General features: G+C 49.9%; 4 protein-coding genes across 6 annotated transcripts in view; 2 read left to right on the top strand and 2 right to left on the bottom strand.

Moving 5' to 3' along the window:
- The window catches only part of LOC119095580 (keratin-associated protein 19-2), a 9,553-nt gene extending 6,385 nt beyond the window's left edge, over window positions 1-3,168 (top strand). The window contains exons 1-2 of one of the 2 annotated variants that reach the window (XM_037218434.1): window positions 2,317-2,360; window positions 2,600-3,168. In XM_037218434.1, coding sequence (XP_037074329.1) covers window positions 2,343-2,360; window positions 2,600-3,109 — 528 coding nt within the window. In that variant the 5' untranslated portion in view covers window positions 2,317-2,342 and the 3' untranslated portion in view covers window positions 3,110-3,168. Of the gene's footprint in view, window positions 1-2,316; window positions 2,361-2,599 lie in introns of those variants that run through there. The other variant, XM_037218435.1, reaches the window with a different exon arrangement.
- Window positions 3,169-9,597: 6,429 nt separating this feature from the next.
- On the bottom strand, window positions 9,598-10,334 carry LOC119094938 (keratin-associated protein 19-2-like). Its single transcript, XM_037217850.1, has 2 exons — window positions 10,317-10,334; window positions 9,598-10,053 (listed from the first exon to the last, which is right to left on the bottom strand). Exons 1-2 carry the CDS (start codon window positions 10,332-10,334, stop codon window positions 9,598-9,600), a joined length of 474 nt encoding a protein of 157 aa, XP_037073745.1.
- Window positions 10,335-12,595: 2,261 nt separating this feature from the next.
- Window positions 12,596-13,447, top strand: LOC119096005 (keratin-associated protein 19-2). Its single transcript, XM_037218877.1, has 2 exons — window positions 12,596-12,641; window positions 12,881-13,447. The coding sequence occupies exons 1-2, from the start codon at window positions 12,624-12,626 to the stop codon at window positions 13,388-13,390; spliced, it is 528 nt and encodes a 175-aa protein (XP_037074772.1). The 5' UTR covers window positions 12,596-12,623; the 3' UTR covers window positions 13,391-13,447.
- A 2,581-nt stretch (window positions 13,448-16,028) lies between these two features.
- LOC119095986 (keratin-associated protein 19-2) overlaps window positions 16,029-23,334 on the bottom strand; it is an 8,913-nt gene continuing 1,607 nt past the window's right edge. Inside the window, exons 1-2 of one of the 2 annotated variants that reach the window (XM_037218852.1) lie at window positions 16,820-16,883; window positions 16,029-16,606 (exon numbers count right to left, since the gene is read on the bottom strand). In XM_037218852.1, the coding sequence (XP_037074747.1) occupies window positions 16,097-16,606; window positions 16,820-16,837 (528 nt within the window). In that variant the 5' untranslated portion in view covers window positions 16,838-16,883 and the 3' untranslated portion in view covers window positions 16,029-16,096. Of the gene's footprint in view, window positions 16,607-16,819; window positions 16,884-23,334 lie in introns of those variants that run through there. The other variant, XM_037218853.1, reaches the window with a different exon arrangement.

The following is a 23,334-nucleotide window of genomic DNA, read 5'->3' as shown; positions in this document are numbered from 1 at the left end:
GCAAACATACACAGCAGCCATAGTCGCTTACCACAAGCTTGGCGTTCATCTCTGCGGTTTGTCGAGCCTCCGAGTGCTGGGAGAGTGGAGAAGTAGGTGTTCATGCCACTGGGGACCGGACGCATTTATACGGTACGAATGAAAACTTTGGCCTGCCCTCAGAGACCGCAAGAGGGAAGAGAGAGGAGAGAGAGGAGTTCGCAGAGACCGCAACATTGGTCCCAGAAACAGGTGTGGCTTGCACTCTGCTGATATGTACACCCTCTCTCTCTCCTCTTTCACTCTCTCTCTCTCACTCTCTCACTCTCGTTCTCTTGCTCTCTCTCATCACATCCTACACTCTAACGGTGTCTCCTATCTGCCGCTAAGTCCCTAGCCGCTGTTTTTCCTCCCCTTTGCCTTTCCTTCTTCTTTCTTCCCCGCCCACACTTCTCCAAATAACATACCCAGTCACCCATCAGCCTTCTCGTTCACAGATACAAAGGTCAACGCCACCGACGCAATCTTCCGACTCCTTTGCACTCAGCGCCTGATGAACTCGGTTCGCGTGAACGCCATCTACCGGGACCTGCCGTTCTACCCTGGGACTATTCCGGCGGCCAGTTCATTCCGGGCCGACAAACCCGAACTCTGTTTGGCCCTTCCCGAATGGTAACAGCGGATCCGGATCGTACCTACCGGGCAACAACGGCGGACCCGGATCGTACATACCGGCAATCCAGAGGAGGGATCCGAATATTACACGCCGGCAAAACAACGGAGGATCCGGATCTTCTCTTCCGGGCAGCAGGAGGAGCCTCCGATTCGTACGCGGCCGATCGGAAGCAGCAGTGACGCTTCCGTGGAGTAGCCTGCAGCTGGTGACAGTGTTTGGTGTCTTGACAACCACCGATTTGTTAAAAACTAGCTGTCCATGTTTGATTGTGTGTTAAATCCATCATCAGGATCCGCGCCATTTATTACCTCCTTGGACAACCTCGTGTGAACCTGGTTTGAAAGCCGCTGCTGATTAAGGTGTTTCGGGCCAAAACATAAGTATTGTGCTCACGAATAGCATAGCTAGCTGTCGAGCTGGCATGTTTTAATGCTATACCTAAGCCTAGTTTACGCCGTGAGCTCAACTAGTGTGTTGTGCTGTATCCTGGACACTGCTGAACACGCCCTTGCAGGACACGCCCTAATTGATACACCTGACACGCCTTTGTGGTGTTTATCAATGTCTGTGTTGGCTTACTTCCGGTCAGCTATCTGCTAAAGGCTTTGAATGCGTGGAGCCCTGTTTGTCTCACAGTGAAGTGAAAGTCATCAATGAGCTTCCCGGAAATAACGTCATAGTACGTCCTGGCGCGAGCCCGGCCAGAGGTCCAGGCACATCAGGCTTGCAGCGCATCAGTATGATGTGAAATAAAATACATTACAAAGAAAGGAACGTTTTTTTCTTTAAGAGCGCCGAGCAGAGGTCTTCTCGAGGCCATTTTCAAATTTTCTGCCACGTCCGCTCAGTTCTCCACAAGCGCCATAGCCGTCAGTGACGTCAAATCGCGGCGAGAAAAGCACACCGGTTGAGCTCCTGGCGATCCAGAATGCGCAATAGCTGAACCTATGCTGGTAGTCGATTGTCCAGTCAATTTTCCACGGTGATGCTTTTGATATGTTATAAGACGAACCACCTTTTACGATAGTCTTGTAGGGCAAATCTACTTATCAGTCCTCCAATCTAAATTAATGAAAATACACCTTTGGCTGCTCAACTTTAGCCTTTAAAAACAATGCAGGTAAATTGAAACTTTGCGTTCCATAAACGTGTCGTTCCAAGATGCACTAGCAAAGCAAACTTACATAATTACAGGCGTTGGCGCTCCATCAAGAGGCGTGCGTCATGCGTGGCGTTGCTTGGCATAAAAGGGAGGAAGTTGTAACAGCTTGTTGATGTCTAAAAAGTAAAAGAAATCGAGCAGTGGAGAAATCTTTAAAACGAAGGAGCGACAACCTGGATAAACTAATTGAAATGGCCACAGCTCAATCAATATACGTTCGATACCTGTCATTGATGTTAACTTGCAGGAGTCCAAAATCCTTAGCCACAAATAATTCAATCCGTTAAGTGTTTTTCGATACCGCGGCAAAGAAAGGGAAATTCATACTCATATCATGAAGTAGTTCCTCAAACATTTCCGTGGCGCATGAGCCACACCCCGACAGCTGGTGTTAATGCTACGTTCCCTGCCGGGAACAAGGTCATGCCTTTGCTTTCGTGCAGTATAAAAGTGGCAGGGCCCAGTCTGCATGCACACTCACTGCTCTTCTCTCTCCAGCAGTCGGAGGTCCAACAAACCACAGAGATGAACGCCAAGCTTGCGGTAAGCAATCATGGTTGTTGTAATTGTTTGCTGTAGCGGGCAACGCTGCGGAGTAACGTCAGGATGCCTCCGATCTGCTGTCTTCAGCTCCTCAATATGAAGAAGCATTCAAAGTGCAATTAGTTCAGTGCATGACAATTGCAATGCATGTGCAATGCATGAGGAATTAAACATACTATATAGTTATCAGAGTTTTAGCACAGCCCATTTTTATTCTGTATATTCATAATATTTTTCAGCTGCTGCTCCTGGCTGCCCTGGTGGCTGTCGTCTCTGCGAGCCACGGATACAACGGATATGGTGGACATGGTGGCAACTACGGTGGACACGCTGCAAACAGCGGCTACGGTCGCGGAAGCGCCGCAGGCTATGGGCACAATGGCCAGCGCTACCGCCGTTCTCTGAACTACGGCAGCTACGGCCATGGCCACGGCTCCAGCGGCTACGGACCGGCTACCTACAGCTCCGGATACGCCGGCCACGGACACGGCAGCTACGGCCAGCGCTACCGCCGTTCTCTGGGCTACAGCAGCTATGGCCATGGCCACGGCTCCAGCGGCTACGGACCGGCTCCCTACAGCTCCGGATACGCCGGTCACGCACACGGCAGCTACGGCCAGCGCTACCGCCGTTCTTTCGGCTACTCTGGCAACGCCGCCAGTGGTTACGGATATGCTCCCCGTAGCTACGGATACGCTGGTCGCGGACATGCCAGCGGCGGACACGGATATTCCTCGTACCATCACTAAATGGTCTGTTGGTCTTGGTTTGGCATGTTTCGGTGTTCCTCACTGAATATATTTCTACTGGAAGCACACAATTTGCACTGGATGATGAAGCTATCCAAAAAATAGCAGAAATGTTAATTACAAGTTTGAAATATGACAACACGCCTATTTACTTGTTACTCTCGTTGTTGCATGCAACTTTTACGAGATGCCTAGTCTGCTATCGTTTGAAACGCGTAAGAAGTGCAGAAACGTGGCCGGTAGTTGCAGAAACGTAATTTCGAAGCCGGTAGAGGGCTGGCCAGGGATCATGAGAAAGGAGTTTACCTCAGAATACTTTAATAAGTTGGCTTGTGTAAATATATGGCTTACATTCAGCTAAAGCCCGGCGGGGGGGGGAGGGCGTGTGGTGGAACTCGTGAGACAAATATGAATCTGCCCACCTTAGTTGGTGGGCTGCACTCGGGACGCCCGTGTCCAGTTAAGTATCATCAGGGAAAGTTCTTGACCGCAGTTATTCAATGCAGGTGTACAGATGGCGCAAAATCATCGAATTTTCGGTGCCGCTCTGTGGCAATTAGATTGAGCGTAGATAACCTTGCACGCATTATTGTCCTTGGGTGCTCAATATTATACTGAAGTCTTGTGTTTTAGGAAGATTGTGTATAGGTGCGTTGATTTAGAATGACATCGAAGTTTCACACCCATAACGCAAAGGCTCGGGAATCACACGCCAAAAACTACTGAAATACTTCCATGGTGTATGAATCGCCATAGCGCGTCGGTGCCGGCCCGTTGTCGATGTTTTAGACGACACAGCACATCGGGCACGCTTCGGTGCCGCCAAACCGTCTAGTTCAGGTCTCCTGATATAAAGGTGCAGACGTTGTGATGATATGTTTGTGATATATGTCGAAAAGTATATGAGACGAAGGTTAGCGAAAAACCGTCAATTTACTGCATTGCCCCAAAAAGAAATAAACCGTAACCATTTGCCGGTGGAGGGTTCGAACTAGACGCCGTGTGATGTCTCGGAAAAAGTGGGATTAAGAGCTCAGGATCCCAGTCGATGTCTGTGGGCACGTCATGGACGATTATTATTGAAACAAGCGACAGGGCGAGAATCTGTGGAACTGCATGTTTCCTGCCTGCTTACGCCAAATAGAGCGTAGTGAGTTGGTTGCGACACACGTTATGTGTGAGGAATATATCGGAAGCCTGTGTTGTCGCAAATTCAAGGCTATTTTTTAAGTACTTTAAAGTGGTAAATATGCACATTGCTGGGTCTTAGCTAGTGCTGCCATTTGTGCTAGTTGACCCGGGGTGTGATCCGGGGTCTAGTGGAGAGTCTTTGGTCAGGCCTCTCTGCGAGTAGGCAGTAATGCATCGTTCCATGTGAGCTATTGCGTTCCTGCTATGAGAGCTGCTTGCTAGAAGAAGTGAAGACGGAACACAAACAATACACCATTTTAAGTCATAAGTGTGAATCAAGGAACCTCTTATTAAACTCTAGGGAAACTCAAACTCTGTGCCAACATCGAGAAATAGAGAAAGGACAGGTCATCGTGAAGGCAGTCAAAATAGACAAGAAGGAACCCAAGATTCCAGAGACTGGTACTTGAGATGAGGTTAGCGGGAAGAAATGTTGATGTGGTTTGTGTGGACCACGAACCTTATTGTACGCGCAATGAAGAAAGGCTCAGAAATGAAGCTTCTTACCCACACTTTTCCTAAACATCAGTTGACATTGAATGAGGAATACATTTTCCTTCTCCCATCACCACTACGTCCATGTAAGGATCCTTCACCGGAAAACGGCTACCGTTTCTTTCCTTCAATAGGATAAGAGAAGTCACCGATTTTTCCCTGCGCCTTCAACTGACAGACCTTTAAACATACATCACAAACATGTCATCACAACGTTTGTACGGCCTCTAAATCGGGGACCTGCACCGGAAGGTACGGCGAGGCCCAAGCGCGTCCGACATGCCGTGTCGTCTGAAACACCGACAGCCGGCCGGCACCGACGTGCTACGACGATAGACGCATTATGCAAACCTCTCAGTACTCTTTCGCGTGTTTTTCCTGGACCACTGCGTTGTGGGTATGAAACGCTCTAAATATACGCACATTTATGCAAGCTTGTCAAAATACATCACCTCGGTATTACTTCGAACACCTCTAGAAAAAAGGACATGTAAAGTTATCTACGCCGTATCTTATTGCCGCAAACTGTGACCGAAGACTCCATATTTTTTGCGCCATATGTATACCTGGATCGAACAACTTCGGACAAGTAACATTCTTAATGACAGTGACCTTGGACCACGCCGTCCCAGGTGTGACCCCACTCAGAATGGCGGGCAGTTTCATATTTAGTTGTTGAGTTTCAGCTCGCCCCCTCACCCTCCCCAGGGCTTAGCTGATAGCGGACAAATTATTACATAAACCAGTTTGGTTAAGGCATTGAGGAAGATTCTTTCCTCATAGTCCCTAATCAGCCCTCTCCTTTGCAAAACCATGCTTTCGCAACTAACCCACTTCTTACGCTTAAAAATGATTGTAGATTATACGTCTCGGCAAAGGTGCATGGGCCACCGATAATAATCAATGAATAGGCGTGTTTTCATGTTTCAAATTTAAAACATATGCATCTACCAATCTCTAGATGGGTCCAACATCCAGTACCAAATGTGTGCTTCCAGTAGAAATATATTCAACGAGGAACACCGAAACACCCCAAAATAAGACCAACAGACCATTTAATGCTGGTACGAGGAAATATCCGTGTCCGCCGCTGGCATGTCCGTGACCGGCGTATCCGTAGCTACGGGGAGAATATCCGTAACCACTGGCGGCGTTGCCAGAGTAGCCCAGAGAACGGCGGTAGCGCTGGCCGTAGCTACCGTATGCGTGGCCTGCGTATCCGGATTGTAGGGCCGGTCCGTAACTGCTGGAGCCGTGCCATGGCCATATCTGCATGCCCAGAGAACGGCGGTCGCTGGCCGTAGCTGCCGCGTCCGTGGCCGGCGTATCCGGAGTTGTAGGGAGCCGGTCCGTAACCGCTGGAGCCGTGGCCATGGCCGTAGCTGCTGTAGCTCAGAGAACGGCGGTAGCGCTGGCCATTGTACCCATAGCCTGCGGCGCTTCCGCGACCGTAGCCGCCGCATGCAACGTGTCCACCGCAGTTGCCACCATGTTCACCATATCCGTTGTATCCGTGGCTCGCAGAGACGACAGCCACGAGGGCAGCCAGGAGCAGCAGCTGAAAAATATGATGGAAACAAGGATAAAAAAGGGCTGCACTAAGACGCTGATTACGATACATGATATATAATTACAGCATCTTCCTGCACTGGATGCCTTGCATATTGAATGCTTCTTTAAACTGACAAGCCTGAAACAGCAGATCGGAAGCGTCCTGCCGTTACTCCGCAACTCGCTGCAGCAAATATTCACAACAGCCATGGTCACTTACCGCAAGCTTGGTGTTCATCTCTGCGGTTTGTTGCACCTCCGACCTCCGACCGCCGCGTTGGATGTATTCGATAACGCGCCAGTCTATCGGTTTTGGGCTGCAGTTAGCTCACATCACTGCAAATCAGCGACCGTATGGTAATTCAGCTGTAGTGATTTCAACTAAATAGATCAAGTTTCCACTTGTTTGTTCTGACACTCGTCTTTACAGCTAGATTCTTCTTGCCTTTGAGATATCAACGAACTGATAGGAACTCCTTTTCTATGCAAAAAAAGATCGCGAGGTAGGTCGCCACGTCTATTTTACAGAGCCGGACACGGCTATTTCATTGTATTTTGTATTGCACTATTGATTATTATGGTAATGATTGTACGACGAAACTTCGCCCTACTAGAATGCACTCTGCCCAGCAGTAACGCATCTTAGAACGACGCGCTTATGGAACACAAAGTTTCAACATACCGAGGTCATTTCCAAATGCTTAACTTGATTAACCAGGGGTGTCATTTCCTGACTTTGATCGAGGAGGACTGAGCTGATGAACTGACCGGATCTACGCCCACAACCTGATCTCTTTCCCAATTGCGGCGACATTAATTCACCTTTCCGGCGTTCAACAACACAACTTTTGTAACGTGGCTAGTCTCCTACAATATCGGACGTATCATCGTAGAGAATTGACCGGACAATCGACTACCAGCAGTAGGTTCAGCTATTGTACATTCTGGTTAGCCGTGGGTTCACCTGGGTCGCCTTTTGCCGTCACGACCAGACGCCAGTGGCAAACACGGCGCTTGTGGCGAACCTAGGGCACATGACAGGAGATTTGGAAATGTTCTCGCGAGGACTTGGGTTCGGTGCCCTTAAAAAGGCGGTGTTATCTTCATGACGGGTTTTATTTCACACCACAATAATATGGCATACACGTGATGGGCTGAATCTCGGACTGGCATGACGCCAGGATGTACTATGACGTCATTTCCGGGAATCCCGTTGATAACTGTCGCCTCACTGTGAGACGAACAGGTTTCCCACACATTCAAAGGTATCGGGCGGATAGGCGACCGGAAGTGAGCAAACACAGACATTAGTGAAAACCAAGAGAGCGTGTCCAGTAAAGCAATCAGGGCGTGTCTTTCAATTGCGCGCAGTTCAGGGTCCTGGGTTAAAACATACTTGTTGAGCTCAAGCTGTAAACTGGGCAGATGTATCGCATTAAAACTTGCCATCCTGGCGGGTAGTTATGCTGTTTGTAGGCAAAGCACTTATGTTTGGGCTGAAACACCTTAATCAGCAGCGGCTTGCAAACCAGGTTCACACGAGGTTCTTGAAAGATGGAATAAATTGCGCACACCCTGATGCTTCTTTTAATATCATCAAATACAGACTGAAAGTTTTTTAAAAAGTGGTTCCCAAGACAACACGGAGATGTCACCATCTAAAGGCTACTCCACTTAAGTGTCAAGGCTGCCTCCGATCGGCGCGTATGATTCGGACCCCCCACCCCCCGCTGCCCGGAAGGTAAGAACCGGATCCTCCATTGTTTGCCGGCGTATAATATTCGGATCCTCCGTTGATTGCCGTTATGCAAGATCCGGATCCGCCGTTGTTGCCCGGTAGATACGATCCGGATCCGCTGTTGCCGTTCGGGAAGGACCAAACGGAGTTCGGGTTTGGTCGGCTCGGAATGAACTGGCCGCCGGGATAGTCCAGCGAGAAAGGCAGATTCGGTAGATGGCGTTCAGGCGAACCGAGTTTATCAGGCGCTGGAGTGCAAAGTGGTAGGAAGATTGCTTCGGCTGCGTTGACCTTTTGTATCCATAAACAGGAAGGCGGTGGGTCGCTGGGTATGTTAGTTGGAAAGGTGTGGGAGGGAAAAAGGGAGAAAGACAGGTGAAGGAAGAAAACAACGAATAAAAACCTACTGGGAGATAGGAGACACCAGCACAGTACATGATTTGAAAGGAGATAGAGGAGAGAGAGAGAGAGAGAGAGAGAGAGAGAGAGAGAGAGAGAGAGAGAGAGAGAGAGAGAGAGAGAGAGAGAGAGAGACTCGTCGCCAAAAAACGGCTACCGTTTCTTTCCTTGAACATGAATAGAGAAGCGACAGATTTTCCCCTTTGCTTTAGTCTGGTAGGCCTGCACATATCCCAGCATGCCATTGCAACGTTTGAACGGCCTCTGAAGCGGGGACCTGTACCTAAAGGTATGGCGGCGCAGAAGCGCGCCCGACGTGCTGTGTCGGCTGAAACCCCGACAGCCGGCTGGCGCCGACGCGCTGCGGCGATAGACACGGAATGACAATTCTTCAATGGTTTTTAGCGTGTAGCTCCTCGGAACATTTACATTTGGGCTATGAAACTTGGATGCTGTGCTAAAGAAACACGCCTTCACACAGGTTGCCAAAACAAGACCTCAGTATTATATACAGCGCCTCCAGTCAGAAAATAAGTATCTAAAGTTCCCTACGCCGCGTTTCATTGCCACAGACCGGCACCGAAGATTCGATATTTTTGCGCCACATGTATGCCTGGATTGTACAACTGCGATCAAGGATTTTTCTTGATAACACTGAACTGGATCCGGGCGTCCCGACTGGGACCCACTAAGGTAGGCAGTTTCATGTTTAGTTAATTGTTTCAGCTCACGTGCCCCCCCCCCCCCTTCCCCTTGTTTAAGATGAAAGAGGACCGAATCATTTGATGTCCCAGTGCGTTGAAACTTTTCAAGGTATGTTTTGTCCTTATCGTCCCTGATCAATCCCCCGTCTTCTCCCTATTGCAAAACTACGCTTCTGCAACTCAGCCAGTTCTTACGCTTCTAGAATTGTAGCGGACTGTGCATCTCGTCAGCCTTGCATGAAATATCGAGAATAATCAGTGAATAGGCGTGACTTTGTCATTCGTAGTTGAAATTCATACTCCTCCAAACTTGAAGGCGGGTCCGACATCCAGCACAAATTGTGTGCTTCCAGCAGAAATATATTCAGCGAGGAACACCGAAACATGCCAAACCCAGACCAACAGACCATTTAATGATGGTACGAGGAATATCCGTATCCGCCGCTGGCATGTCCGTGACCGGCGTATCCGTAGCTACGGGGAGCATATCCGTAACCACTGGCGGCGTTGCCAGGGTAACCCAGAGAACGGCGGTAGCGCTGGCCGTAGCTACCGTGGCCGTGGCCGGCGTGTCCGGAGCTGTAGGGAGCTGGTCCGTAGCCGCTGGAGCCGTGGCCATGGCCGTAGCTGCTGTAGCCCAGAGAACGGCGGTAGCGCTGGCCGTAGCTACCGTGGCCGTGGCCGGCGTATCCAGAGCTGTAGGGAGCCGGTCCGTTGCCGCTGGAGCCGTGGCCGTGGCCGTAGTTGCTGTAGCCCAGGGAACGGCGGTTACGCTGGCCATCGTGCCCATAGCTTACGGCGTGTCCGTGGCCGTGGCCGCTGTATCCAGTGTTTCTGCCGTAGTTGCCACCATATCCGTTGTATCCCTGGCTCGCAGAGACGACAGCCACCAGGGCAGCCAGGAGCAGCAGCTGAAAAACATGATGGAAATACGATATAGCAGTGGGTTCTACTAAGACAATAACAGACACATTGATTAATGACGGGGACATCGTAAAGGACTAGGGTGCTTTGCATGTTGACTACTCGTTAGGTCAACAACGGTAAAACAGCTGATCGAAAGCGTCCCGCCGTTACTCCGCAGCGTTGCCCGCTACAGCAAACATACACAGCAGCCATAGTCGCTTACCGCAAGCTTGGCGTTCATCTCTGCGGTTTGTCGAGCCTCCGAGTGCTGGGAAAGTGGAGAAGTAGGTGTGCATGCCACTGGGGACCGGGCGCTTTTATACTGCACGAATGAAAACTTGTGGCCATGCCCTCAGAGACCGCAAGAGGGGAAGAGAGAGAGAGAGAGAGGGAGTTCGCAGAGACCGCAGCATTGGTCCCAGAAACAGGGTGTGGCTTGCACTCTGCTGATATGTACACACTCTCTCTCTCACTCTTTCACTCTCTCTCTCTCTCACTCTCTCACTCTCGTTCTCTTGCTCTCTCTCATCACATCCTACACTCTAACGGTGTCTCCTATCTGCCGCTACGTGCTTATCCGCTGTTTTTCTCCCTTTGCCTTCCTTTCTCCTTCCCCCCCTCTCCCACACTTCTCCAAATAACATACCCAGTCACCCATCGCCTCCTCGTTCACAGATACAAAAGGTGAAAGCGACCGACGCAATCTTCCGACTACTTCGCACTCAAGCGCCTGATGAACTCGGTTCGCGTGAACGCCATCTACCGGGACCTGCCGTTCTACCCGGACTATTCCGGCGGCCAGTTCATTCCGGGCCGACCAAACCCGAACTCTGTTTGGCCCTTCCCGAATGGTAACAGCGGATCCGGATCGTACCTACCGGGCAACAACGGCGGACCCGGACCTTACACACCGGCATCCAGAGGAGGGTCCGAATATTACACGCCGGCAAACAACGGAGGATCCGGATCTTCTCTTCCGGGCAGCAGGAGGAGCTCCGATTCGTACGCGCCGATCGGAAGCAGCAGTGACGCTGCCGTGGAGTAGCCTGCAGCTGGTGACAGTGTTTGGTGTCTTGACAACCACTGATTTGTTAAAAACTAGCTGTCCATGTTTGATTGTGTGTTAAATCCATTATCAAGATCCGCGCCATTTATTACCTCCTTGGACAACCTCGTGTGAACCTGGTTTGAAAGCCCCTGCTGATTAAGGTGTTTCGGGCCAAAACATAAGTATTGTGCTCACGAATAGCATAGCTAGCTGTCGAGCTGGCACTTTTTAATGCTATACCTATGCCTAGTTTACGCCGTGAGCTCAACTAGTGTGTTGTGCTGTATCCTGGACACTGCTGAACACGCCCTTGCAGGACACGCCCTAATTGATATACCTGACACGCCTTTGTGGTGTTTACTACTGTCTGTGTTGGCTTATTTCCGGTCAGCTATCTGCTAAAGGCTTTGAATGCGTGGAGCCCTGTTTGTCTCACAGTGAAGTGAAAGTCATCAATGATCTTCCCGGAAATAACGTCATAGTACGTTGTGGCGCGAGCCCGACCCGAGGTCCAGGCACATCAGGCTTACAGCATATCAGTATGATGTGAAATAAAACACATTGCAAAGAAAGGAAAGTTTTTTCTTTAAGAGCGCCGGGCAGAGGTCTTCGTGAGACCATTTCAAATTTTCTGCCACGTCCGCTCAGTTCTCCACAGGCGCCATAGCCGTCAGTGGCGTCAAATCGCGGCGAGAAAAGCACACCGGTTGAGCTCCTGGCGATCCAGAATACGCAATAGCTGAACCTATGCTGGTAGTCGATTGTCCAGTCAATTTTCCACGGTGATGCGTTTGATATTTTATAAGACGAACCATATTTTACGAAAGTCTTGTAGGGCAAATCTACTTATCAGTCCTCTAATCTAAATTAATGAAAATACACCTTTGGCTGCTCAACTTTAGCCTTTAAAAGCAATGCAGGTAAATTGAAACTTTGCGTTCCATAAACGTGTCGTTCCAAGATGCGCTAGCAAAGCAAACTTACATAATTACAGGCGTTGGCGCTCCATCAAGAGGCGTGACGTCATGCGTGGCGTTGCTTGGCATAAAAGGGAGGAAGTTGTAACAGCTTGTTGATGTCTAAAAAGTAAAAGAAATTGAGCAGTGGAGAAATCTTTATAACGAAGGAGCGACAACCTGGATAAACTGAAATGGCCACAGCTCAATCAATTTACGTTCGCTACTTTTCATTGATGTTCACTTGCCGAAGTCCAAAATCCATAGCCACAAATAATTCAATCCGTTAAGTGTTTTTCGATACCGCGGCACGAAAGGGAAAATTCATACTCATATCATGAAGTAGTTCCTCAAACATTTCCGTGGCGCATGAGCCACGCCCCACAGCTGGTGTTAATGCTACGTTCCCTGCCGGGAACAAGGTCATGCCTTTGCTTTCGTGCAGTATAAAAGTGGCAGGGCCCAGTCTGCATGCACACTCACTGCTCTTCTCTCCCAGCAGTCGGAGGTCCAGCAAACCGCAGAGATGAACGCCAAGCTTGCGGTAAGCAATCATGGCTGTTGTGAATGTTTGCTGTAGGGAGGAACGCTGCGGAGTAACGTCAGGACGCCTCCGATCTGCTGTCTTCAGCTCGTCAATATGAAGGAGCATTCAACGTTCAATTAGTTCAGTGCATGACAATTGCAATGCATGTGCAATGCATGAGGAATTATACATGCTGTATAGTTATCAGCGTTTTAGCACAGCCCATTTGTATTCTGAATATTCATAATATTTTTCAGCTGCTGCTCCTGGCTGCCCTGGTGGCTGTCGTCTCTGCGAGCCACGGATACAACGGATATGGTGGACATGGTGGCAACTACGGTGGACACGCTGCAAACAGCGGCTACGGTCGCGGAAGCGCCGCAGGCTATGGGCACCATGGCCAGCGCTACCGCCGTTCTCTGAACTACGGCAGCTACGGCCATGGCCACGGCTCCAGCGGCTACGGACCGGCTACCTACAGCTCCGGATACGCCGGCCACGGACACGGCAGCTACGGCCAGCGCTACCGCCGTTCTCTGGGCTACAGCAGCTACGGCCATGGCCACGGCTCCAGCGGCTACGGACCGGCTCCCTACAGCTCCGGATACCCCGGTCACGCACACGGCAGCTACGGCCAGCGCTACCGCCGTTCTTTCGGCTACTCTGGCAACGCCGCCAGTGGTTACGGATATGCTCCCCGTAGCTACGGATACGCCGGTCACGGACATGCCAGCGGCGGACACGGATATTCCTCGTACCATCATTAAATGGTCTGTTGGTCTTGGTTTGGCATGTTTCGGTGTTCCTCGTTGAATATATTTCTATTGGAAGCACACAATTTGCACTGGATGATGCAGTTATCGAAAAAATAGCAGAAGTATTAGTGACAAGTTTGAAATATGACAACACGCCTATTTATTTGTTACTCTCGTTGTTGCATGCAACTTTTACGAGATGCCTAGTCTGCTATCGTTTGAAAAGCGTAAGAAGTGCAGAAACGTGGCCGGTAGTTGCAGAAACGTAATTTCGAAGCCGGTAGAGGGCTGGCCAGGGATCATGAGAAAGGAGTTTACCTCAGAATACTTTAATAAGTTGGCTTGTGTAAATATATGGCTTACATTCAGCTAAAGCCCGGCGGGGGGGGGAGGGCGTGTGGTGGAACTCGTGAGACAAATATGAATCTGCCCACCTTAGTTGGTGGGCTGCACTCGGGACGCCCGTGTCCAGTTAAGTATCATCAGGGAAAGTTCTTGACCGCAGTTATTCAATGCAGGTGTACAGATGGCGCAAAATCATCGAATTTTCGGTGCCGCTCTGTGGCAATTAGATTGAGCGTAGATAACCTTGCACGCATTATTGTCCTTGGGTGCTCAATATTATACTGAAGTCTTGTGTTTTAGGAAGATTGTGTATAGGTGCGTTGATTTAGAATGACATCGAAGTTTCACACCCATAACGCAAAGGCTCGGGAATCACACGCCAAAAACTACTGAAATACTTCCATGGTGTATGAATCGCCGTAGTGCGTCGACGCCGGCCCGTTGTCAATGTTTTAGACGACACAGCACACCGGGCACGCTTCGGTGCCGCCAAACAGTCTAGTTCAGGTCTCCTGATATAAAGGTGCAGACGTTGTGATGACATGTTTGTGATATATGTCGAAAGGTATATGAGACGAAGGTTAGCGAAAAACCGGCAATTCACTGCATTGGCCCAGAAAGAAAGAAACGGTAGCCGTTTGGCGGTAAAAGGTTCGAACTAGACGCCGTGTGATGTCTCGGAAAAAGTGGGATTAAGAGCTCAGGATCCCAGTCGATGTCTGTGGGCACGTCATGGACGATTATTATTGAAACAAGCGACAGGGCGAGAATCTGTGGAACTGCATGTTTCCTGCCTGCTTACGCCAAATAGAGCGTAGTGAGTTGGTTGCGACACACGTTATGTGTGAGGAATATATCGGAAGCCTGTGTTGTCGCAAAATCAAGGCTGTTTTTTAAGTACTTCAAAGTGGAGAAGATGCACATTGCTGGGTCTTAGCTAGTGCTGCCATTTGTGCTAGTTGACCCGGGCCGTGATCCGGGGTCTAGTGGGGAGTCTTTGGTCAGGCCTCTCTGCGAGTAGGCAGTAGTGCATCGTTCCATGTGAGCTATTGCGTTCCTGCTATGAGAGCTGCTTACTAGAAGAAGTGAAGACGGAACACAAACAATACACCATTTTAAGTCACAAGTGTAACTCGAAGAACCTCTTATCAAACTATAGGGAATCTCAAACTCTGTGCCAACATCGAGAAATAGAAAAAGGACAGGCCATCGTGAAGGCAGTCAAAATGGACAAGAAGGAACCCAAGATTCCAGAGACTGGTACTTGAGATGAGGTTAGCGGGAAGAAATGTTGATGTGGTTAGTGTGGACCACGAACCTTATTGTACGCGCAATGGTGACAACGGCTCAGAAATGAGGCTTCCTAGCCACACTTTTCATAAACATCAGTTGACATTGAATGAGGAATACATTTTCCGTCTTCCATCACCACTACGTCCAGTAAGGACCCTTCACCGGAAAACGGCTACCGTTTCTTTCCTTCAATAGGATAAGAGAAGTCACCGATTTTTCCCTGCGCCTTCGTCTGACAGGACCTTTAAACATATATCACAAACATGTCATCACAACGTTTGTACGGCCTCTAAATCGGGGACCTGCACCGGAAGGTACGGTGAAGTCCCAAGCGCGTCCGACATGCTGTGTCGTCTGAAACACCGACAGCCGGCCGGCACCGACGTGCTACGACGATAGACGCATTATGCAAACCTCTCAGTACTCTTTCGCGTGTTTTTCCTGGACCACTGCGTTATGGGTATGAAACGCTCTAAATATACACAAATTTACGCAAGCTTGTCAAAATACATCACCTCGGTATAACATCGAGCACCTCTAGAAAAGTATATGTAAAGCTATCTACGCCGTATCTTATTGCCGCAGGCCGGGACTGAAGGACTCCATATTTTTTGCGCCATATGTATACCTGGATCGAACATCTTCGGTCAAGTAACTTTCTAAATGACAGTGACCTTGGACCCGGCCGTCCCAGGTGTGACCCACTAAATAGGGCGGGTAGCTTCATATTTAGTTGTCGAGTTCAAGCTCGTCCCCCCCCCCCCCCATTCCCAGGACTTAGCTCACAGCGGACAAATTATTACATAAACCTGTTTGGTGAAGGCTTTGAGGCAGATTCTTTCTTTATAGTCCCTAATCAGCCTCAATGCCTCGCCTCGCCTCGCCAAATCAGCCTCGCCAAAGGTTAATGAGCCACCGATAATAATCAGTGAATAGGCGTGTTTCCATGTTTCAAATTTAAAACATATGCATCTACCAATCTCTAGATGGGTCCAACATCCAGTACCAAATGTGTGCTTCCAGTAGAAATATATTCAACGAGGAACACCGAAACACCCCAAAATAAGACCAACAGACCATTTAATGCTGGTACGAGGAATATCCGTGTCCGCCGCTGGCATGTCCGTGACCGGCGTATCCGTAGCTACGGGGAGAATATCCGTAACCACTGGCGGCGTTGCCAGAGTAGCCCAGAGAACGGCGGTAGCGCTGGCCGTAGCTGCCGTATGCGTGGTCGGCGTATCCGGAGTTGTAGGGAGCCGGTCCGTAACTGCTGGAGCCGTGGCCATGGCCATAGCTGCTGTAGCCCAGAGAACGGCGGTAGCGCTGGCCGTAGCTGCCGTGTCCGTGGCCGGCGTATCCAGAGCTGTAGGGAGCCGGTCCGTAGCCGCTGGAGCCGTGGCCATGGCCGTAGCTGCCGTAGCTCAGAGAACGGCGGTAGCGCTGGCCATTGTGTCCATAGCCTGCGGCGCTTCCGCGACCGGAGCCACCGTATGCAGCGTGTCCACCGTAGTTGCCACCATGTCCACCATATCCGTTGTATCCGTGGCTCGCAGAGACGACAGCCACCAGGGCAGCCAGGAGCAGCAGCTGAAAAATATGATGGAAACAAGGATAAAAAAGGGCTGCACTAACATGCTGATTACTATACATGATATGTAATTAGAGCATCTTCCTGCACTGGATGCTTTGCACGTTGAATGTTTCTTTATATTGACAAGCCTAAGACAGCAGATCGAAAGCGTCCTGACGTTAACCCGCAACTCGCTGCAGCAAACATTCACAACAGCCATGGTCGCTTACCGCAAGCTTGGCGTTCATCTCTGCGGTTTGTTGGACCTCCGACTGCTGGGAGAGGAGAGCAGTGAGTGTGCATGCCGACTGCGCCTGGCCCGTTTTGTACTGCACGAAAGCAAAGGCATGACCTTGTTCTCGGCAAGGAACGTAGCATTGACACCATCAAGGGGGCGTGGCTCGTGCCCTGCGGAAGTGTGTAATGAACCCCTTATGATTCACGTGCTAAGTGCACTAACGGGTCATGACATCGAAAAATCGTTAACGCGTTGGATGTACTCGAGAACACGCTAGACTATAGGTTTTGGGCTGCAGTTAGCTCACATCACTGCAAATCAGCGACCGTATGGTAATTCAGCTGTAGTGATTTCAACTAAATAGATCAAGTTTCCACTTCTTCGTTCTGACACTTGTCCTCACAGCTAGATTTTTTTTGACTTTCAGATACCAACGAACTGATAGGAACTCCTTTTCTATGCAAAAAATATCGCGAGGTAGGTCGCCACGCCTACTTTATAGAGCGGACACGGCTATTTCATTGTCTTTTTTATTGCACTATTGATTATTATGGTGATTATTGTACGACGGAAACTTCGCGCTACTAGCATGCGTCGGATCCGCCGTTGAAGCCCGGTAGATACGATCCGGATCCGCTGTTGCCGTTCGGGAAGGGCCAAACGGAGTTCGGGCTCGGTCGGCTCGGAATGAACTGGCCGCCGGGAATCCGGATCTCACATACCGGCAAGCAACGGAGCAACCAAACATGACGCGCCGGCGAAAAATGGAGAATCCGAATTTTATTTTACGGGCAGGGGCGGGGGGGGGGAATCCCGAATCATACGCACCGATCAGAAGCAGCTTTGACACTTAAGTGGAGAAGTCTTTAGCAGGTTTAGCAGGTTTAGCAGGTCAGGGATTGTCCAGGGAGAAAGGCAGGTCCCGGTAGATGACGTTCAGGACGAAACGAGCTCGTCAGGCGCTGGAGTTCAAAGTCGTAGGGAGATTGCTTCGGTTGCGTTGACCTTTTGCATCCATAAACAGGAAGGCGGTGGGTCGCTGGGCATGTTAGTTGGAAATATGTGGGAGGGGAAAAAAGGAGAAAGACAAGTGTTGGAAGAAAACAACGAATAAAATCCTACTGGCAGATAGGAGACAGCCACCACATTGCAGGATTTGAAAGGAGATAGAGAGAGAGAGAGAGAGAGAGAGAGAGAGAGAGAGAGAGAGAGAGAGAGAGAGAGAGAGAGAGAGAGAGAGAGAGAGAGAGAGAGAGAGAGAGAGAGAGAAGAGAGAGAGAGAGAGAGAGAGAGAGAGAGAGAGAGAGAGAGAGAGAGAGAGAGAGAGAGAGAGAGAGAGAGAGAGACTCGTCGCCAAAAAACGGCTACCGTTTCTTTCCTTGAGCATGAATAGAGAAGCGACAGATTTTCCCCTTTGCTTTAGTCTGGTAGGCCTGCAGACACATATCGCAGCATGCTATTGGAACGTCTGAACGGCCTCTAAGGCGGGGACCTGCACCGGAAGGTATGGCGGCGTCGAAGCGCGCACGACGTGTTGTTTCGTCTAAAACCCCTACAGAAGGCCGGCGCCGACGCGCTGCGGCGATAGACACGGAATGACAATTCTTCAATGGTTTTTGGCGTGTAGCCCCTCGGAACATTTACATTTGGGCTATGAAACTTGGATGCCGTTCTAAAGAAACACGCCTTCACACAGGTTGCCAAAAACAAGAACTCAGTTTTATATCGAGCGCCTCCAGTCAGAAAATAAGCATGTTATGTTCCATACGCTGTCTCATTGTCACAGACCGGTACCGAAGATTCGATATTTTTGCGCCACATATGTGCCTGGATTGTACAGCTGCGATCAAGGATTTTTCTTGATAACACTGAACTGGATCCGGGCGTCCCGACTGGGACCCACTAAGGTAGGCAGTTTCATGTTTAGTTAATCGTTCCAGCTCACGTGCCCCCTCCCCCTTGTTTAAGATGAAGGAGGACCGAATCATTTGATGTCCCAGTGCGCTGAAACTTTTCAAGGTAGGTTTTGTCCTTATCGTCCCTGATCCAACCCCCCCCCCCCCCACGTCCTCTCCCCATCGCAAAACTACGCTTCTGCAACTCACCCACTTCTTACGCTTCTAAAAATGTAGCGGACTGTGCATCTCGTCAGCCTTGCATGAAATATCGAGAATAATCAATGAATAGGCGTGACTTTGTCTTCCTTAGTTGAAGTTGATACGGTCACCATTATTATTATTATTATGTGAACTTACTGCAGCCCGAAGCCTATAGTCCAGTGCGTTATCGACTACATCTAACGCGTTAAAGAGTTTTTGATGCCATGGCCGGTTAGTGCACTTAGTACACGAATCATGAAAGGGTTCATTACACACTTCCGCGGAGCATGGGCCACATCCCTTGCTGGTGTCAATGCTACGGCGGACGACAGCACAAGGAAAAATCGTTCACGTCTCTATTCCCGTTGAAAAAGAAACGGCAGCTGTTTTCCGGTAACGGGTTTGTATTGGACGTAGTGGTCATGGCATATGGAAAAGGTATCCCCCGTTCAATGAAGAGAAGTCCCTCTCTCTCTTTTCTCCCTCACTCCATCTCACTCTCCCCCCCCCCCTCCCTCTCTCTCTCTCTCTCTCTCTCTCTCTCTCTCTCTCTCTCTCTCTCTCTCTCTCTCTCTCTCTCTCTCTCTCTCTCTCTCTCTCTCTCTCTCATCACATACTGCACTCTGGAGGATGTCTCCTGTCTGTCACTAGGTTTTTCTCAGCTGTTTTTCTTCCTCTACCTTTTTTCCTCTACCACACTTCTCCAGATAACCTATCCAGTCACCCACCGCCTCCCTGTTCACAGATACAGAAGATTGACGCAACCGACGCAATCCTCTGGCTACTTTGCACTCCAGCGCCTGATGAACTCGGTTCGCCTGAACGCCATCTACCGGGACCTGCTATTCTGCCCGGACTATCCCGGCGGCCAGTTCATTCTGGGCCGACCGAACCCGAACCCCATCTGGCCCTTCCTGAACGGTAACAGCGGATCCGGATCGTACCTACTGGGCAACAATGGCGGATCCGAATATTACACGCCGGCAAGCAACGGAGGATCGGGATCTTACCTTCCAGACAGAAGGAGGGGTTCCGAATCGTACGCACCAATTGGAAGCAGCCTTGTCTCTCCGCAGGGATGCCTTTAGCTGGTGACGTTTGTTTGTTGTCTTGGGAACCACTGCTTCGTTGAAACTATCTGCCTATGGTTGATGATGTTAAAGGAAGCATCAGGGTCCGCGCAATTTATTCCATCTTTGGATAACCTCGTGTGAACCTGGTTTGAAAGCCGCTGCTGATTAAGGTGTTTCGGTGCAAAACATAAGTATTGTGCTTACAAATAGCACAGCTGCCTGTCAGGATGGCACGTTTTAATGCTATACCTATGCCTAGTCTGCGCTTTGAGCTTAACAAGTATGTTTTGCTATACACTGGACACTACTAAACACGCCCCCGCGGGACAGGTCCTAATTGGCTTACCACACACGCCTTTGTGGTTTTCACTAATGTCTGTGTTGGCTGACTTCCGGTCAGCTATTCGACAAACGGCATTGAATGCGTGGGGCCCTGTTCGTCTCACCGAGAAATGACAGTTATCAATGAGCTTCCCGGAAATGACGTCATGGCACGTCTTGGCGCGAGGCCGGCACGAGGTCCAGCCACATCACGTGTACGCCGTATCAATGTGACGTGAAGTAAACTGCATTATGATGAACGGAATGTTTTATAAAAGACTCCGGGCAGACGTCTTCGTGAAACTATTTCCAAATCCTCTGCCATGTCTGCTCAGTTCTCCACAAGCGAGCGTCGTAGATGTCAGTGGCGTCAAATCGTGACGACAAAAGGCGCTCCAGGTGGGCTCCTGGCGATCCAGAATGCGCAAAATCTGAGCCTGTTGTTGGTAGTCGATCGTCCGGTCAATTCTCTACGCCGATGCGTCCGATATTTCATGAGACGAACTTACTGTTTACGAAAGTACTATAGGGAAAATCTACTTCTAAGTCCCCCAATCCAAGTTAGTGAAAATACACCCCTGGCTGCTCAATTTTAGCACTTGGAAACAATGTAGATAATTAAAAACTTTGCGTTCCATAAACGTGTCGTTCCGAGATGCGCTAGCAAAGCCAACCTACAATAATACAGCCGCTGACACTCCATAAAAGAAGCGTGACGACATACGTGTCGTTCCTTTGCATAAGGGGGAGGAAGTCATAGCAGTTTGTTGATATCCAAAATGCCAAATAAATTGAGCAGTGAGGAAATGTTCCATCACGAAGGAGTGACAGCCTGGATAAATAGGTTGAAATGGCCACAGCTCAATCAATATACGTTTGCTCCTTTTCAGTAATCTTAACTTGCAGGAGTCCAAAATCCATAGCCACAAATAATTCAATCCGTTAAGTGTTTTTCGATACCGTGGCACAAAAGGGAAATTGATATACAAATCATGAACGGTTTTATTACACACATCCACCGAGCATGAGTCACACCCCTTTGCTGGTGTCAGTGCAACGTTCCCTGCCGGGAACAAGGTCATGCCTTTGCTTTCGTGCAGTATAAAAGTGGCAAGGCCCAGTCTGCATGCACACTCACCGCTCTTCTCTCCCAGCAGTCGGAGGTCCAACAAACCATAGAGATGAACGCCAAGCTTGCGGTAAGCGTCCATGGCTGTTTTGAATGTTTCCTGTAAGGAGCAACGCTGCGGAGTAACGTCAGGACGCTTTCGATCTGCTGTGTTAGGCTTGTCAATATAAAGAAACATTCAACGTGCAATGCATCCAGTGCATGACGATGACGTAATTATATGTCCTATATAGTTATCAGCGTCTTAGTACAGTCCATCCTTATTCCGTGTTTTCAACACATTTTTCAGCTGCTGCTCCTGGCTGCCCTGGTGGCTGTCGTCTCTGCAAGTCACGGATCCGGCGGATATGGTGGATATGGTGGCAACTACGGTGGACACGCTGCATACGGCGGGTACGGTCGCGGAAGCGCAGCAGGCTATGGACACAACGGCCAGCGCTACCGCCGTTCTCTGAGCTACGGCAGCTACGGCCATGGCCACGGCTCCAGCGGCTACGGACCGGCTCCCTACAGCTCCGGATACGCCGGCCAGGGACACAGCAGCCATGACCAGCGCTACCGCCGTTCTCTGAGCTACAGCAGCTACGGCCATGGCCACGGCTCCAGCGGCTACGGACCGGCTACCTACAGCTCCGGATACGCCGGCCACGGACACGGCAGCTACGGCCAGCGCTATCGCCGTTCTCTGGGTTACCCTGGCAACGCCGCCAGTGGTTACGGATATGCTCCCCGTAGCTACCGATACGCCGGTCACGGACATGCCAGCGGCGGACACGGATATTCCTCGTACCATCACTAAATGGTCTGTTGGTCTTGGATTGGCGTGTTTCGGTGTTCCTTGTTGAATATACTTCCACTGGAAACACACAATTTGTACTGGATGTTGGACCCGCCTTCAAGTTTGGAGGAGCATCAATTTCAACTACGGAAGACAAGTCACGCCTATTCATTGATTATTCTCGATATTTCATGCAAGGCTGACGAGATGCACAGTCCGCTACAATTCTAGAAGCGTAAGAACTGGCTGAGTTGCAGAAGCGTAGTTTTGCAATAGGGAGAGGACGGGGGATTGATCAGGGACGATAAGGACAAAACCTACCTTGAAAAGTTTCAACGCACTGGGACATCAAATGATTCGGTCCTCCTTCATCTTAAACAAGGGGAGAGGGCACGTGAGCTGGAACGATTAACTTAACATGAAACTACCCACCTTAGTGGGTCCCAGTCGGGACGCCCAGATCCAGTTCAGTGTTTTCAAGAAAAATCCTTGATCGCAGCTGTACAATCCAGGCATACATGTGGCGCAAAAATATCGAATCTTCGGTACCGGTCTGTGACAATGAGACAGCGTATGGAACATAACATACTTATTTTCTGACTGGAGGCGCTCGATATAAAACTGAGTTCTTGTTTTGGGCAACCTGTGTGAAGGGCGTGTTTCTTTAGAACGGCATCCAAGTTTCATAGCCCAAATGTAAATGTTCCGAGGGGCTACAACACGCCAAAAACCATTGAAGAATTGTCATTCCGTGTCTATCGCCGTCAGCCGCGTCGGCGCCGGCCTTCTGTAGGGGTTTTTGGACGAAACAACACGCCGTGCGCGCTTCGACGGCCGCCATACCTTCCGGTGCAGGTCCCCGCCTAGAGGGCCGTTCAGACGTTCCAATAGCATGCTGCGATATGTGTCTGCAGGTCCAACCAGACTAAAGCAAAGGGGGAAAATCTGTCGCTTCTCTATTCATGCTCAAGGAAAGAAACGGTAGCCTGTTTTTTGGCGACGAGTCTCTCTCTCTCTCTCCTCTCCTCCTCTCTCTCTCATCTCTCCTCACTCAGTCCTCTCTCTCTCTCTCTCTCTCGTCCTCTCTCTCTCTCTCTCTCTCATCTC

This window comes from Pollicipes pollicipes, unplaced genomic scaffold, assembly GCF_011947565.3.
Source record: "Pollicipes pollicipes isolate AB1234 unplaced genomic scaffold, Ppol_2.1 Scaffold_4219;HRSCAF=4965_pilon_pilon_pilon, whole genome shotgun sequence".
NCBI lineage: Eukaryota > Metazoa > Arthropoda > Thecostraca > Pollicipedomorpha > Pollicipedidae > Pollicipes > Pollicipes pollicipes.
This window is presented reverse-complemented; position numbering and strand designations above follow the sequence as displayed.